General features: G+C 38.7%; 3 protein-coding genes across 7 annotated transcripts in view; 2 read left to right on the forward strand and 1 right to left on the reverse strand.

Moving 5' to 3' along the window:
• The first annotated feature begins 930 nt into the window (after window positions 1–930).
• LOC149673857 (uncharacterized) lies at window positions 931–3,214 on the forward strand. The gene is made up of 7 exons (XM_089839628.1): window positions 931–1,680; window positions 1,747–1,884; window positions 1,941–2,105; window positions 2,178–2,313; window positions 2,583–2,683; window positions 2,769–2,836; window positions 2,897–3,214. The coding sequence occupies exons 1-7, from the start codon at window positions 1,524–1,526 to the stop codon at window positions 2,984–2,986; spliced, it is 855 nt and encodes a 284-aa protein (XP_089695754.1). The 5' UTR covers window positions 931–1,523; the 3' UTR covers window positions 2,987–3,214.
• A 315-nt stretch (window positions 3,215–3,529) lies between these two features.
• On the forward strand, window positions 3,530–4,934 carry tex (THO complex 3 homolog tex). The gene is made up of 5 exons (XM_089839626.1): window positions 3,530–3,824; window positions 3,917–4,073; window positions 4,127–4,331; window positions 4,389–4,651; window positions 4,720–4,934. Exons 1-5 carry the CDS (start codon window positions 3,645–3,647, stop codon window positions 4,878–4,880), a joined length of 966 nt encoding a protein of 321 aa, XP_089695752.1. The 5' UTR covers window positions 3,530–3,644; the 3' UTR covers window positions 4,881–4,934.
• The window catches only part of LOC149673859 (uncharacterized), a 39,256-nt gene continuing 26,595 nt past the window's right edge, over window positions 4,935–17,595 (reverse strand). For all 5 annotated transcript variants that reach the window (XM_089839607.1, XM_089839608.1, XM_089839609.1 and 2 more), the window contains 19 exons: window positions 17,169–17,258; window positions 16,604–16,723; window positions 16,370–16,474; window positions 15,856–15,969; window positions 15,637–15,699; window positions 15,446–15,538; window positions 13,777–13,926; window positions 12,841–12,885; window positions 12,574–12,747; window positions 12,250–12,312; window positions 9,803–12,185; window positions 9,336–9,689; window positions 9,064–9,260; window positions 8,666–8,932; window positions 6,947–7,735; window positions 6,807–6,884; window positions 6,586–6,738; window positions 6,281–6,523; window positions 4,935–5,626 (listed from right to left, as the gene is read on the reverse strand). In XM_089839607.1, the coding sequence (XP_089695733.1) occupies window positions 6,293–6,523; window positions 6,586–6,738; window positions 6,807–6,884; window positions 6,947–7,735; window positions 8,666–8,932; window positions 9,064–9,260; window positions 9,336–9,689; window positions 9,803–12,185; window positions 12,250–12,312; window positions 12,574–12,747; window positions 12,841–12,885; window positions 13,777–13,926; window positions 15,446–15,538; window positions 15,637–15,699; window positions 15,856–15,969; window positions 16,370–16,474; window positions 16,604–16,723; window positions 17,169–17,258 (5,469 nt within the window). In that variant the 3' untranslated portion in view covers window positions 4,935–5,626; window positions 6,281–6,292. The remainder of the gene's footprint in view (window positions 5,627–6,280; window positions 6,524–6,585; window positions 6,739–6,806; window positions 6,885–6,946; window positions 7,736–8,665; window positions 8,933–9,063; window positions 9,261–9,335; window positions 9,690–9,802; window positions 12,186–12,249; window positions 12,313–12,573; window positions 12,748–12,840; window positions 12,886–13,776; window positions 13,927–15,445; window positions 15,539–15,636; window positions 15,700–15,855; window positions 15,970–16,369; window positions 16,475–16,603; window positions 16,724–17,168; window positions 17,259–17,595) is intronic.

Below are 17,595 nucleotides of genomic sequence, written 5' to 3' on the forward strand. Positions count from 1 at the left end.
TCCGGAGTTCCAATTTTTCCCGCCTATTTTTGGTCAAAAAAACCGTGAAAAAGTTCAACTCGTGGGCGGGAAACCCAAGGAAAAAGGCGCGTGAGGTTTCCCGCGCCAAAATTGAGTTCAAGAGGTCGCGCGCGGATTAGTCGATAGTAATACTACCTAGCAAAGCCCAAAGTAACTTTTAAAACAATGTACCTTAAGAATAAAAAAAATCACTTTTTCACGGCCAAGGAGTTTTACTTAAGACACGTGCTTTATCGCAACTTTCTTTTTGCCAATTAAAATTATGGAATATAATTAATCCATCCTGCACCAACGTAAAAGTACTTTTTATTTACGTCATAGGTGGATTTTAATCGAAGGAAAAAATACCACGCATGGTTTGGTGCTTTAAAAAGGCCTTCTTTAGACGGTATTAATTTTAAAGACAGTAATGGCAGCGCTGTATTAATCTCTATGGGATGCTATTGCAGGGTGCTGGTATTACTTTCCCCTTCTTTTTCTAATCTTTAATCTTTGCTCCGTGAGCTAAATTAATATTTCCGTAAAGAGGTACATTTTTCAGCGATTACAGTAAGCTTTAAAAAGCAAAGCTATCTTTAAAATCTTGTTAAATTGATCGAGAAATTGGGTTTTTAACTTTTCCGCTATGGTTTAAAGCCAAAATTCCGCAATCATTTTAAATAATAACAAGGATCTTTATTGGGTAGAGCCTTTGAAGATATTTATGAGTGACATAATTAGGCCTAAGTAATTTAAAGTTAAATAATGGCGAGTTACATATATTTTTATGATGTCATAGGAGCTCAGAGAGAATTAAAAATGACAGCGCCGTATTTGTCTTTATTGCAAGCCAGGAATGCATACAGCTAATAGGAATCTTTGCGTAGCGATTTTCTCAAGGTATCTTTGTGGGAAGAGCTAAACTAATCATTATGCATGACGAATAATCTATCTCGCTGCGCGTTGCACCTCGCGCACGCGCCTGACCTCGGGTTGCTACCAACCAATAAAATCACAATTATAAAGACGTCAGAATTATGATTCATGCCGGATTGTTATCATGGCCGGCCCACAAAACCCTCGTAGAAATTAACATGGGAGATATGGGGGCACAATTATTCCATTTAGCTGAGCGTATTCCTCAATTTAAGGTTCAATTACTATGTCTACCGTTGAAAACAAGCTAGTAATTTTAATATAATCTTCCAAAGTCTAAACTTCAGTTTTTTACGTAAACCTTTAACAAGCCTATATTCACCGTTATGGGTCAAGTGTTATATTTATTCAAGGTTGTTATCGATTTAAGGGGGAAAGAGAGCTAGAAGGCGCGCTTTTCCTTAGGTTTCCCCTGCAATATCGGCTTTTCCTTGGTGCATTAGCTATCGTATTGCTTCTATATTTCCTTGAAAATTTCTAATTTAGGCTTAGCTCGCGGTAAATAACTGTAATATGAAACGAAACTGCGGCTTCCAAGGGCCAATTTTGCCGCTAAATTACCGTCAAATTAATTACCGCGGGTTACTATGAGAAGATACGACTGGAAAAGATGGTTATTTAGCTCTAGAATCGGTTACAACGTAAGCCTTGGCTTTCTGGATCGACTGTGTTTTTTCGCTATAATGGCGTTTACTATTGGACAATTCGCTAACGCAACCGAAAGTAAAACTTCCGTTATAGAACGTGAGTTGACTAAGCCTTATTCGATCGTTTCGTAATTAAAAATTTATTAATTGGGAAATTATTTAGAATCTAGTCTAACGAGAGATTTGGCTTGCAACACCTCTCAAGATTGCATAGCCGCTATTAGAGGGGGTGTTAAATGTTCGCATAAGTTATGTGTTTGTGACGCTGGATACACTAGATTTAATAACAATTGCTTGAAAGGTAATGCCTTAGTTAAGCCTAATTTAAAGGGGTTATTAAAGATATTCCAACCGTAGCTAAGGATCTACACGAACCTTGCGAAATTTCCGAGCAATGCGCCATGAAAAATATTAACTCTTATTGCCCAAGTAGCGACACTTTAGACGCAAAGCCTTCTAATTGTAAGTGTCGTAAAGGATATTCCTCAAATGTACTGAATCTACAAAATCAATGCGCAATCGGTACGGTTTATTTCGTAACAAAGAAGCCGCCATTTTGAATCGCTAAGCCTAATCTGGCCTATTTTTAAACAGACCCCGATCGAGGGGGCCTTGGCATTTATGGAAACCCTCATTTTGATACCAGAGATTTGGTGCCAATTATTATGGGATGTCTAGCAGCTGGGCTGGCCCTATGCGCTTGTTGCGCGGGAATAGTACAACTTATGAGGTCAAAGTTCAGGGATTTTTAAAATAAAATAGATAAAGGTGAAAATTATTCGCCAGTCCCGAACGGTTCGCGAACCGATTCTACAAACTATTCACCGGAAGAAGTATTCGGAAGTGGGATTGTTTTCTCAATTTGTCGTCTGCTAAGGACGAGGTTCGAACCGTTCGGGATTATTTATGACGTCACTAGGAGTGTAATAAAAATCCCAAACCATTCGCGAGTGGCGAATAAAATTCACCTTAAGCCTTAACGTTGTGTTTTACATACAGGAAAAAGCGTTCCTTACAATGGCGTACTGAATGCGAAATACCTCAAGAATTAATATATTTCGGATCAGACGTCAATCATTATGTTACTCCACATAATACGGGTGAGTTAATCTCCGCCCCCTTTTTTAGATTCGGTTTCGATTCGCGTTAAGCCTAATTCAATAACTTTCCCAATATTTGACACAGGATTCCCTGGTCCAGAAAGTTTACACGAGCAAAATCTCATGGTTGTTATACCCGAGCGATTTCAAACCGTAATTGGGCGTGTCTGATTAAAATTTCTCCAAAAGGTTTAGTTTAAATATTATTTTTAGGATTTACCACCGAGTTACGACGAAGCCATAATCCCTCCAAGCTACGAAGAAGCTATGAAACGAGTTAAAACTGCCGATACAAATTTATAATACAACAAAAAGAAATTAAATTCCAGTTTAATCTCATCAACTATTTCCCTCCTATTTCCTTAAAAAATAAAAACTCGTCAGATTTTTATCGCAATATTCCAAAAAATTTAAATAATCAAAAATTTCCCCCTCTAACCCTTTGTTCATTGTGTACCTGATGTGTTTTACGTGCGTAAACTATGTTCTTTCTTAGAATGTATACTTAAATATAGAAATATATTAAAATTAAATATTTATCTTGTTAAAAATAATGTTTGCGTGCGCCTCAAACCTTTTACAGTGAGTTTTGTTTTGATTTCTTTCAAAAAAACTAAAAACTTTTAAAAGAAAACCAGTTCAACGCGTTCCCATTTTCCGCCAATTCGTGTCACCGTTTTTGACCTATTTAGAAAGCCCGCTTTACGGTCATCCAATCATTCGCTAGTTTTACTGGGAAAATGGCGGGAATAGGCTTAAGAGAAGTTCTATAGGCAGGAGCACGGAGGAGGACGTTTTTTTAAAATTACCGCTTATTATCAGCGGCGCGCCACACGATTACTACTCTACCGCCACCTATGATATTTAGACCTTAATGGCGGCTCCCTTGTGACTCTGATGACGTTAGGCTTAGTGTAAATCCCGATTTGAACCGCGATTATACCGAGTAAAACCAAACAAAATGGCCCCAAATTTTAGCGAGACAACAAAGACTTACTTTCAAAGTAATTCGAGGATAAAGGACATCCAAGCTCACTCTTCCAAAGTTCATTCTGTCGATTGGAACTGTGATGGCCGGCGTCTGGCTTCAGGCAGTTTTGATCAAACTGTGAGCATATTTGCGTTGGAACGTGACCGCCTGGTGAGTAACATTTCAATTATTACTTATTCGAATGAACGCGGGAAACGTGGTTTCGGTAAAGACATAAAGAAACATCATTTAATCGTGATTAGACCAAAGAAAATACATTCCGTGGCCACGGAGATAGTGTAGACCAGTTATGTTGGCACCCATCAAACCCTGACTTATTAGCTACAGCTAGTTTGGACAAAACTGTGCGAATATGGGATGCTAGATCTCAAAAATGTACTGCGACTGTACAAACTAAAGGTAGTTTTCGGCTCCCCCTTAAACTCCCGAATATTAAAAATATACTTAAACAGGGGAAAATATCAATATATCCTGGTCGCCTGATGGTCAAACCATTGCAGTTGGAAATAAAGAAGATTTAGTATCATTCATAGATGTTAAAACCAATAAAGTTAAAACTGATCAACATTTTAAATTCGAAGTCAACGAGATCTCATGGAATAATCAGAATAACCTATTCTTTTTAACTAATGGTCAAGGATGCATTCATATCCTAAGGTAATAAGTATAACTGCATTAATTAGAAATTAGGCTTAACTAGTGTTTGTTCTTCAGCTACCCAGAGCTTCAAACTCAACACATTCTTAACGCGCACCCAGCCAATTGCATCTGCATTGAATTTGATCCGACAGGGAAATACTTTGCAATTGGTAGTGTTGATGCCTTGGTTAGTTTATGGGATGTTAGGGAATTGGTTTGTGTTCGAACCTTTTCTCGGTTAGAATGGCCTGTTAGAACAATAAGTTTCAGTCATGATGGAAAACTATTAGCTTCGGCGTCTGAGGATTTACTTATCGATATTGCTGACGTAGAAACAGGTAAAAACTTAAAACCCCTAAGCCTAAAAGTCTCCAAGAGGTGTAATAATTAAATAATAATTAAAAAGGTGAAAAAGTTACCGAAGTTCCTTGTGACTCTCCGACATTCACAGTAGCTTGGCATCCTCAACGTTACCTTCTTGCATTTGCCTGCGATGATAAAGATAAATATAACCGAGATCGCGATGCTGGAACTGTAAAATTATTTGGATTGCCTTCTGACTCTTAATTAACTTTGTATTTTGCATAAATAAATAAATAAATAAATATTAAACACAAAAAATTTCTTTCTGGATTTCTTACGGTAGTACTTTATTTTTCTGGCTTACGAACATATAACTCTTACCAATAGTTAATTACTTTCCTAATCAAAAGCGCTACCAATAGTTAATTAATTAACTAATAATTAACAAGAACAATTAGCGCTTAAAACAACCTCAAAAAAAAAAATAAAGGGAGGGGAGGAAATAAAACTTGAACCAGAAATTAAGTAATAATTGGCTTAATTATTATTTTTTTTAAGTTACCACTGCAAACATTTTTTCTGCATTTTTAAAAAGATTTAAAAGACTAATTAATTAATTAATATAAATAACGTCGTTAAACGTAGCCTAAACCGCTATTAGTACTCTACGAGTTTTAAACTACGATAATTTTTTTTAACTTCTTTAAAAGAGTAAGCAGATTAATTTTAATTTCAATAAATTTTTTTGCATAATCTCTTTTGATTATTTGACCGTTTTTCGTCTTAAGTTAAGTTTTGGTAAAATTTATATAAAATTAATATTTTTATATGTAGGCACTTTTAGGTAGGGGGTTTTTCTTTTAAAGATTTTCTGTACATTTTGTACAAGAATTTACGCTTGTTGATTTTGTTTAATAAGTCTTTGGGTTTGTTTTGATGTTGGCTTCGTTCGCCCAAGAAACGAAATCTCTTATCTCAATCTCATGCCATGATTTGGTTGTTAAAATCACCTTAAAATTAAATTGAACTAATAAATATCAAAGCTCAAACGGAATACATATTTTACAAAATAATCCTGAAGAACGATTTTTGAATATAAAAGTGCTACCAAAAGGGTGTAACATGCGATATAAATGTTCAGCAGAGGCTACACCATCGTGTAAGTTATAAACACCAGAAAAATAAACAGCGGAACAGAGGTTAAAAGGTCAAAAGTGCGAAAAACCACGCATTTAAGTGCCATTAAACTAAGAAAACGCAGGTAGACTTCAAAGTAGGTGTCTCACTCAGCAATAGAGTTATTTAAGAAGCCTTATTGTGACGTCACCCATATACTATTTGCCCATAGAACCATGTAATATTTGCCCATAGAACCATATACTATTTGCCCATAGAACCATATACTATTTGCCCATATAACCATATACTATTTGCCCATATAACCATATACTATTTGCCCATAGAACCATATACTATTTGCCCATAGAACCATATACTATTTGCCCATAGAACCATATACTATTTGCCCATAGAACCATATACTATTTGCCCATAGAACCATATACTATTTGCCCATAGAACCAAACACAAGTTCACCACGACCCCAAAAGCAATCCAAAAACATTCAATTTCAAAGAGCAGGCAAAAACGTAAAGTATATTTACCTAGTGATTTTTTTAAACCTTGACATCATGTCCAGTCACGACGGTTTCTTTCTCGGGTGTTGGGATGAAGGTCAAGGGGTCGTAGATAACGGCAGCTGGCCTGGAGAGTCGTCCGTCTAAAGAAACCGTCTGTATTGAGATTGAGAATGGTTCGCTTCTGGAAGCCAATTCCAGCTTGTGAAGAAGGGCTTTGGTCCTATCTGGGCTTCGAACGTGTTGGTGCAGTTGATCATTCACAAAAATCTATTGACAAACACGGATATTAAATGATAAAAAATTAAGAATGTTTCAAATTTATGTCTTACCTGATAGCACTGAACGCGCGAAAATTTCACAGGCGGTGTCCAACCCACCAATAAACTATCTTTCCCAACTTGTCGCAATATTTGGAAATCGTTCGGAGGTTCGGGATTATCACCGAATACAATTCTACCACTGGTAGCGGTATTCGTTTCATTCTAAATAATTTTAAATTTAATTAAAACGCGCGTCGTTAAAGATTTAAATCTCAACCCGACCGACTTACTTGGGAATGTCCTGTAAATAGAATAGCTTCTTCTTGAACGGCAGTCTTGGAAAAAGTCGGGTAAATGACTCTAGTCTTCTATATTATCAAATTAATAATTTATTAATCTTAATAAAAACTAATTAGACAATTGAACTTACGACGGGTGTGGGTAATTCCTTTGATTTTACCACCACGTGTTTTCTAGGAAGATTCAAGATTTTGGAGCGAGTTATCGCGGTCGGACTCGAAAAACTTTCGGAATGGTCGCTTTCCCAACCTTCCTCGCCGTTTGAAGATCGGCAACATTCGGAACCGGCGTCAGATTCGCAACCGGAAGTACTCGGTGAGTTAGGCGATGTCAAACAAGCTTCCCCGGAAATGGAAATTCTATTCGTTGGTGACATACTTTGACTTTGATTTCTACTTTCTTTGAGATCACGTTCCATGGCTTCCATAGCTCGACTAACGCATTCCTCGAATTTGTTTCTCTCTTCGATTCCGGCGCTAAAAACGTCATCTTCCTCCATAGGAATTGGGGTTTGCGGTAATTGTAAAGGTAAGACTGGTTCAATAACCTCCGGAGATTCGAGATCATTTTGATCTTCCACTTTATTTGAGTTCGAATTCGAAGACAGTAGTCGAGCTTGATGGTATTTTAGAGCGTTCTCAAGTTGGGCGACTCTTTGTAGTAAGAAAGCTTGGGCCGTTTGTTGGTTTTCCATTTGTTCCTGACATTCCTTTATGTGTCTGACACTCATGACGGAATTCTCGACTTTCACGACGCTGGTTTGGTTGGAAATTAATTTCGCCTGTTCTTCTATTTTTTTAAAGGCGCTTGTTTTTTCCTCTTCGAGGACTTGAATGATGGAATCTTGGTTGCGTTTGACGCTCTCCAAGTCACTGAGATGCGCGTTCGATGCTGACAAACATTGTCGTAATCTTGTCACCTGTTTTACATTTTGTTTAGATAAAATGTTCGTGTTAGGTCTACATCGACGACGTGACAGAAGGATTTCTTTATAATTGTTTGAAAGGGTTTTATGATTTTATCTCGAACGAGAGAGAGATAAGATAAGCGGGGATAAAAATTTAACAACTCTCATATTATATATAATATCTCTCGTCATTGTTTATTTTACGGTATCCGAGACTAATCTTTTCTATAATCTTGTATCCGTGTGAATCATGCTTTCCATGCTAAACCAGTTACTAGCGCTTTATTAACTTTTTCCCACCAAAAACTGTTTCTAGCGTCCATCGTCTTAACTTTTTCCCGCCAAAACGGTTTCTGCGGTTTCTTAACTTTTTCCCGCCAAAAACTGTTTCTATCGTCCACTCCATAGTCTTCTTAACTTTTTCCCGCCAAAAACTGTTTCTAGCGTCCATCGTCTTAACTTTTTCCCGCCAAAACGGTTTCTGCGGTTTCTTAACTTTTTCCCGCCAAAAACTGTTTCTAGCGTCCACTCCATAGTCTTATTAACTTTTTCCCGCCAAAAACTGTTTCTAGCGTCCACACCATAGTCTTCTTAACTTTTTCCTGCCAAAAACGCTTTGCGAGGTTTCTTAACTTTTTCCCGCCAGAAACGCTTTGCGAGGTTTCTTAACTTTTTCCCGCCAGAAACGCTTTGCGAGGTTTCTTAACTTTTTCCCGCCAGAAACGCTTTGCGAGGTTTCTTAACTTTTTCCCGCCAAAAACGCTTTGCACGGTTTTTTTTTTACTTTTTCCAGTCAAGAAGTACCAAGCGTTTATTACTTTTCCCGCCAAAAAAAGTGTTTCTCGCGCAATACATTTTTTCCCGCCAAAAACGTTTCACACGCTTGATTAACTTTTTCGCGCCAGATTATTAAAATTACTCAAATTAAAACAAATTTCTTACCTCCAAACGCAAATCTGATTCAACAGCTTCCAACTCAGAGACCCGTTGCTGCAACTGACTCGGATTCCTATGTTCCGCGGCGGACCTTTCCAAAACGCTTTTCTCAAACTGCGTCGTTTCCAATTTCTCGTTCAAAATCTTGACCTCCGACCTGAGTTGTTCCAAAATTTCGTTCATTTCCCGTTTTTCTTTTTCCAGCTCGTCGACTTTCGAGAGCAGGCCGACTTCGCGTTGCACCAGTATCGAATCGGCTTGCCTCAAAGTTTCCTGCGAGGGCGGGAAATAGGGTGAAACTTTAGAATGACTTGTCAAAAAAGCTAAAAATCACCACCAAAACAAATCTCGGGATACCTGTCGGAATAAATCTAGGCTAAAAAGAATGGTGGTTTTAGGCTTACCTTTAGAGCGGATTCCGACTGTTTAAGTCTGGCGATTTCTTCCTTGGCTGCCTCTAATTTCTCTTTGAAGGCGTTTAAGCTAGCGAGGAGTTCGTCATGTTCGCGTAGTTCGTCGCGTAATTGTCGATTTGTTCGTTCTAACTCCTTGGCTTTTTGCGATAAACTTTTAAGAGAAGATTCGATTTTGTCGGCGTGATCTGTCAATATAAATATTATCAATTTAAATCCTACCAGGCTTTAAAAAACCGGAAGATTTCCGCGCGAGTACTTACCCTTTAAGGTATTCTCCCTAGTTTCAGCGTCCATCAACTCCTTGACCAAATCACTGACCTTCCAGCCATCGGCCCCTTTCCTCTCTATCTGCAGCGTTTCTTTTAGCATCTTTTCATTTTCTTCCATCTGAGATAATCTGGCTCTCAGCGACCTCTCCGTCGATTCCAAATCGTCTATCTTTTGTTTGTAATTAAGTTCCAGCCTGTGGATAATTCGATCGGCGTTCTCCAACGTCTCGAGATAAGCGGCTTCTTTTTTCTCAAGCTCGGTGATTCTCTCGCCCAATGATTGGTCGTCACTTTCGAAAGTGTCTTCCGCCACGCGTTGAATTTCCATCGGTTGATTATCAAGCTCTGTAAAATCATGGACTTGTTATTTTAAAAGAGGATTACATTCCATTTAGTGTTCATAACATCCATGGTATTAAAAAGACCATAGCAGGAGTGATAAATGTACATTAACATACCGTAGTTGGATGACGCGATGCTGGTGACCTCTTGTCTCAACGTATCCACGTGTTTTTCCAACTGTTTAATTCGTCCTTTATAACTGTCCTCTTTCATCCTGAGATCTTTGAGGTCGTCTTGAAGACTTAACTCCAATTGTTTACGTTTGGCCTCCAAGGCCCGAACGGCGACGTTAGTACCGTCCTCCATCTCCTTCAACTTCCATTTCAACTCGTTTTCGACTAAATGATGTTCCTCCTCTAATAGCAACATCTTTTTATCGAAGTCACGTTTAACATTGTCCAACTCCTCCCGTTTGGAATTCAATTCCGTCTCCAAAGCAGCCCTCTGTTCCATCAACTCCCTTATCTCGAGTTGGTACAGTTCCTCGCGTTCTTTCATGGTATGGATCTCTTGACGGTAAGTCTCTTCTTCGATGGTGTGTTTACGGATGACGTTCTCTAACTGTTCCTTAAAAACGCGCGCGACTTCGTGGGTTTCGGCAGTTTGACGCACTATAAGGGTCCTTAGACGCGACTGTTCCATCTTCAACGTAGCAATTTGTTCCTTAACCACTGTGGCTTGACGTTCGTCCATGTCAAAGCCGCACTTATCAGTTAAATCCATTTTCTCCAGGTCTTTAATCTGGACGGAATGGGATTCCTCGCGGTCTTCTAATTCACGGAGGCGCGTTTTAAGCTCAGAAACAGTTTTTTCGTGTTTCTGTTGAGCCAACTCAACTTCAAGACGATGTCTTTCGACCATTTCTTCCTTCTCGCGTTCGGCAATCCTTACCTGGTTTTCCAAATCGCGTTTCTGACTTTCAAGCTCGTTCATGCGATTTAACAAACTTTCCTCCTCCTGACGAAGTGATTCGATTTTCGAGACGATTTTGTTCTCTTTCGCGGCCCACTCGCGACATTCCATTTCTTTTTTGCGGCAAAGTTTTTCCCGGATTCCCAACTCTTTCTCGAAATCGCGATTAATGTTTTCGAGTTCCTTCAGACGATCGCGGAGTTTCGTTTCGCGAATTAAAGTATCCGGTGTCTGCTTGATGTCGACGCGTTCCAGGGTACTTGTCGTCGAGGGTGACAGGGTTGAAGGCGTTAAACACTCCTCGGAAACGTTAGGAGGAATTGATAGTAATAAATCGTCCAATCTTTCGGTTGGTAACCTTTCGTTAGAATCGACTTCCATCGAGTCCATTTTACGGCATTGATCCAAATCGGAATCAACGTCTTTTAACTTCCGCCAGAGTTTCAAGTTAGCGCTGTCCATTTGGTGCAGCTGGTCGCGTAATTGTCCGTCTTTCGCTTCTAAAGATAGCAACCTATCCAACAAATTCCCGCTATTTTCGGACCGCATTTCGGCGTCGTTTTCAGTCTGCGTTTCGCGATTTTCTTTCGATACGACAGCGTCGACTTGGGCATCGCGTAAGTCTTTTATAAGTACTTTATTCTTCTCATCCTTATCAGCTTCCAATTCCATCAACCTCCGTCGTAATTCCGTCTCATTCTTTTCCAAATCCGCCACGTGTTCTTCGTACTTAAAGACCAAAGTCTCGAGGTAATTTATCTGCGTGCGCAACTCTTCGTCCGAGACTTCCATGGCCATTACTTGACGCTCGTAATCGTCTAAACCATGACGAGCCGCGTCTAACTGTCCATCCAAATCGGCTTCGTTACGCTTTAAGTTATCAACCAAGGCCCTTAAGTTTTGACTCTCCAATCGCGCGTCATTTTCGGCTTCCTCTAATTCCAGGACTTGTTCTTGTAACTCCGCCCTGTTAGTTTCGCAGATAGACAAGCGTTCTTCGAGTTCTAAAATAGTTTTAGCTGCGCGGTTGGGACAATTATCTGACAATAATTGGGATATTTGTTCCTCCTTGGTGTTCAACTCGGTACGAAGTTGCGAAACCATGTCTTCAGTTAGACGCAAACTTCTGCTAAGGCTTAATAAATGACTTTGAAGCCTTTGTCTCTCCTCCGCGGAACTTTCGCTATCGTTTAAACTCGGGGGTCCGGTTGAGAAGCCATCCCTCCTACTTTGATCGTCGCCAAGACCCTCATCCTCACTGGGTGTCACGTTACCTCCAGCTTCGTAAGAGTTAGGCTTAGCGCATTGCGCACGCGGTTCCAGATGAGGATGGTTAACCATGGTACATTCCTTCATGCGTCGCGTTAGGTTACGAACCCCTTCTTTAGCAACGGTACAGTCGAAACATAACCCGCCATTATCCGCGTGTACTAAGGAAGGTGCCTCGGATTCCGGGGTCAAAGAGGTCAAGGACATATCTAACTCGCTTTCGGTTTTAGACGAGTCCATCTCGCGTATTTGACTCTCAGTCATGGAGGTTTCCTCCTCACCTTCTTCGTTTAGTTCAGACTCCAATTTTTGAAGATTCTAAAATTTTGGTTAACTTAGAATCCCTAAACTAATATGTAAATCAAACCATGGCTTAACTCACTTTAATTATATCCTCAATGTCTAAAACTTCAGCCGTTCTGCTGCTACGTAGAAACTGTTCCATCTATTAAACCAATAAACCACGCCATCCTTAGACACCTTACATTGCAAAAACTCTCGCGAGAATTCTAAACGATCCCAGTTCAAAATTCTACAGAGTTAGGCTTAACGTTAAGCCTACTTTTATACGCGCGCTTTTAAACTATAAAAGTGGAACGAGTACGTAACAGACTTTCTGTCTGGAAGACAGCCAAACAGTCGCGAAGTTTCCCAATAAACATTCTTTTTTAACACCCTTAGCACTTTAAATAAACTTTTGACTTACTTTTTCTTCGGTTTTCGTTTGACCCTTGACCTCAACGATGTTTCTATCTAAGCCTACTTCCATTCGGGACGCTAAACTGTTGACTCGACTCCAAAGTGATACTAATTCCCGCTTGCATTTGCGTACGCAAGAAGCGCTATGGGCAATGGCTTTACGTTGGGTGCAAGTCAAACCCTGTTAAAACGAAAAGATAGTCGACTTTTTTATGGATGGTTAACAAAAAATTGACGCATGATCGAAAAGAATAAAAAAAGCCCAAGTACTTACGGGAAGCGATGATATCTTGCGCAATTCTCCTTGGAGCGAATCCACCTTTGAGAAGGAAAAATTGCCAGAAAAAAATTACCGAAGTTAAAATTAAATTCAGAAGTGTTAACGTCAAAAGGTTCAGGTCCAAAGAACCTTAACTTTATCTCATAAATAATAATATAATAACAAGTATGAAACCCTTTACAAATATAACCAAGTTATGGAGTCCTAAGAAGTTTAAAACTTAACAGTGTCTAAGTAATTTCGATTTGAAATCGTAAACGACATTTGTTTATATAAACTTTAAAAAACTAGGCCTAGCAAGTAAATAGAATAGAAATCCGGCTTGATTCGGGTGATTGCAAGATGGCGAAGAACTTAACTAAACACTCTAGAGTACACAGAACCAGGACCAGGGCCGTCGAGAGTTAGGGGGCCCTGAGAAGATTGACGAACTCGCGAGTCCCCATCAAGACAGCACAACACGCGATCCGGGGCCCCAAGAAGGTACGGGCCCCGAGGAAATTAACTGACCGAATTGCCCCTTCTCTCGACGGCACTGACCAGGCCCTATCGTTAAAACTACATCTTCCAAAATTAAACCCTATTGTTTCTAAGGCTCTAGTTTCATCTCTGTCATACTTATATTTCTAAGTTACTTACACTCGATTCGTTAATCCAATAAACTGGAATAACAAGCTAACTATCAAAGGTTCTAAACAATAAGTCATTCACCACCGACCTAACACGCGTACGTCCGTGTGGTGAATTTAACCCGCGTTACGCGATTGTAAATACCGTCGTTATGATTGAAAAAACATCGTCACAAAACTTCCTTCTTGAAAAAAGCCACCGGGCGTGACACTGTTTTCACCGAAAAACAAACATATCCTATCCCACTTCCACAGACTAAAAACCGATCAGGACTAGAATCGTGTCATAAAAATAGCTCACCTGTATGTCCAAATCTTGGCAACGCGCTACTTGCTCCTCGAAAGAATCGAAACAGGGGCTGTGATGGTCCTCAACAAAACCGAGAGAGGCCACATTGACGCAGAAATCTGTATTACACCCATTGTCCCGTACATCCAACGACGTTACACCCTGCATGAGTCAAAATTAGTTTCGTTAGAGAGACACACAGAGAGAGAAGAAAAACACTAAAAACCGAAATAAACAACGCCTATAACAGTATATCAGAATATATTTACAAATAAATACTTAATTAAATCTCCCAATAAATTAATTAGTTAATTGCTTCACAAAAATAACTTAATTAATACCTACAATGACAATTACTTGGAGCTTGGCGTGCAAAAAAAATCCCCAATTAAAAAAACAGGTTTGTGGGGCTCAAACGCTAGTAATTGACTCTAGAGTTGATTATTTTAATTCCAAACCCAGCTAGAGAACTTGTACAATAAACCTCCGTTTAGTTTAATATCTTAACTTTTTCTGGTTGCGACTAAAAGGGTAGGGTACTACAGCGCTTGGTTACTTTTCCTCAAGATTCAAGCGAATTCTACGAGGCGTTTAAGGAGGAAAGAAAAAAAAATTGTCAAAAAAAATCTCCCTAACTCTCTCTTTCGAATTTAGTCAAGATACTGTATCCCCCCGTTATTTTTCTATTTTAACCATGATATATAACGTTTTTAATGTGTGGTATAAGCAGTTTTCCTCCGGTTATGGGACTACTGTATCCACTTACAGGTAATCAACCCTTAGGAAAGAAGCCTCGAGTTCTCGTATTAAACCCTATTTTTAGGATATACCAGACCAGACCATACTCTTCAATTACTAGCCTACGAGATGCTAACAAGTTCTTAAAGAAATTCAGGGATATATTAATAGAAATGTATCCTGGGTTGTCTTAAGTGGTTTGCCCCTCGACTCATCAATGTTATCTGGTTCCTCCTACTGCGAGAAGAACTCCGGATTGGGTATTTACGCCTACGTGTATTTTTAATTATATATCGTATTGGTATTGGTTATAATTAATTCGAAATAACTTAATTTTTATACGATATGAAGGATATAAGAAATTTCTTTTGGGGGTCTTATTAAATTGTTACGTTTGTCTGTGCACCTGGGTGACATGATTTTGGGGTCAAGAGGTCGTCGTCACTAATTATTCCTTTTATTTTAATTAAAGACAACATGTAACTTAAAATATTTGAGGTCAAAGGTCATCACAACATTTTTTGCGTGCAACTCAAAAGTAACTAGTAGTTTAAATATAAACCAACTAACAAACAATTTCTTATTGGTTTTATACTTAATTTTAAAGTAAACAACTACCCAAACACATGTTTTTGCAAATTTGCTAAACAATAGCTGCAATGTAAGGCAAAAATCGAAACCATATTTATGGATACTACCAGGGATCCATAGCTAAGGGATTCAGGGCACTACTTTTTCTAAAATATTTTTGATTTCTAGGAATTTGATTCAATCACAACCTACGGAAATTATTCACCAATGGGACGACGGTCAACAGTACTACTAGGCCTACCACGTATACTTCGATTTAATTGTGATTAACGATATTTAATATTAAAATAAATCCCACGTAAATAAACCTTATCAAAAATAGGGATAACAAAAATTTCAGAAATAGACTAACCTTGTCAGGACAATGATCCAACTCCAATATCCGAAATTCCAGTAGTTCATTTTGTTCTTGGTATTCGTTTAATTTCTCTTGTAAGTCCTTAACCTACAAAAATAAATAAAGAAATAAAGGAAAATTAACTTAACTTAAATTAAAACGAATTAAACGCAGTATATTTCACAAGCTGGAAAAATACGACGTACCTTATTTTGCAACTGTTTGGTTGTTTGTAAGAGAACTCTTTTTTCTTCCTCTAGTTTGGAAAGCTGGAGAATTAAGGTAATTTATTACTAAGGTTAATTTTATTCTAACAGGAAAAAAAAGATTGTTTTTGGTTACGAGGAAGCTCGTTAGAGAGGTTATTTTAAGAGGATGGTTGGTAATTAAGACGTTATTATTTTGGTAAAGGAATTGTAAATTACATTGGCATTGTTTTCGCGTTGAGAACCACAAGATTCGGACACTAGTTGTTTCAAGAGAGCGAAGGAACGTTGGAGTTGAAGGTGTTCTGATTGTAGACGTTGGTACATAATGGACTGTAAGTAATAAAAGATCTGTTAGAAACTACCGGGGGTAATTTTTCCGACCGAACCTACGGGGGTATATTTTTCCGACCGAACCTACGGGGGGTATATTTTTCCGACCGAACCTACGGGGGGTATATTTTTTTCGACCGAACCTACGGGGGTATATTTTTTTCGACCGAACCTACGGGGGTATATTTTTTTCGACCGAACCTACGGGGGTATATATTTTTTCGACCGAACCTACGGGGGTATATTTTTTCGACCGAACCTACGGGGGTATAATTTTCGACCGAACTACTGGTTAATCATTAATAAAACTAGCGTAGGGTTTGTAACTACCGGGATATTTCTCCACGGAATTTCACGTTACGGAGTTCCAATTTAATTATGCAAAAGATGTGTTCCTTACCCTAGATGGTACGCTGGCGGGAGGTGAAGGCGAAGCTTTGGCAACATTGACTGATATTCGACTTCGAACTATTTGCGATTGGGTCTTTTGCATTTTAGACGGAACCTGCATTCCAAAATACAAAATAAAAGTTCACCTCCATGAATATTTCGCATTAAAATGCGGGTTACTTTTTTTTTTTCATTGAGTTGTCTGGAAGGATATATAAATTAAAACAAGGATAGATCAACGTACCGGGATTCTCCTTGGTGGAGGAGTGGGCGGAACGGGGTCTTGGTGGGGCGCCGGCCCAACCCCGACACCCCCTCCTTCCGGCGGTTCGCCGAATTCTTTGATAGTTTCTAGTCGCTCGTCCTAAAACAAAAACCCACAAAAAATACACCAAATTTTAAACTGCTCATAACTTTGATCAAAATATTTAAATAAAAATTTAAGACACCACAAAAAAACTAGACATTTCGTAGAGTAATAGCTCCTAATTTCATTAACATTAAATTCAAAGACAGACCACAGTATTCTGTAGAGTAATAGCTCCAAGTCTAACAAACACCGCCTTTAGAATGTGCTTCCCGCAAATGATTAAAGTTTCAACCAAAAATATTCAATCACATCTTTAACTTGCAATAACTTTTGAACCAGAGTACTTAAACAAAAATTAAAGACACCAAGAAAAACTAGACATTGCGTAGAGTATTAGCTCCTAGTTTCATAACCATCACATTCAAAGTCAGACCACAGCAACCAATTTAAGTTTAATCCATCGTGATGAAATTAAAAGAAAACAAAACAATATTCTTACCATGTAGTAATGCCAACGTTTCTCTGACTTCCGGTGAGACTGGGCTCTCATCCGGTCGGTACGGACATCCTTAGCTTTCAACTTCTTAATCTGCAAAATAAACAAAAACAATAAGTCTTAAAGACTTAACCGCTAAGAGTTATTTCTTAACTTCCTTGGGAAACCGGTCTGCGAAAACCAAATTTTTAAAAGGTTCAAATCGTGATTTAGGTATTACCCCCAAACCGTATTACCACACTTACGACGAAAATATTATTAGAGGAACCGGAGAACCATTCAAAAATATCGTTAAACTATCAATTATTTTAACTAGTTATGGTTTTTTTTAGAGAGCGAGATAGAAACCGCTTTTTCCATAAAGGTCAGATAGTCAAGAACGTGTGCAAAATGCAATAAAAGAATTTTCATAATCTTGGCACTGAAAAAC

Source organism: Phalangium opilio, unplaced genomic scaffold (assembly GCF_054372755.1).
Source record: "Phalangium opilio isolate 3A_F unplaced genomic scaffold, DU_Popi_V2 ptg000048l_1, whole genome shotgun sequence".
NCBI classification, from domain to species: Eukaryota; Metazoa; Arthropoda; class Arachnida; order Opiliones; family Phalangiidae; genus Phalangium; species Phalangium opilio.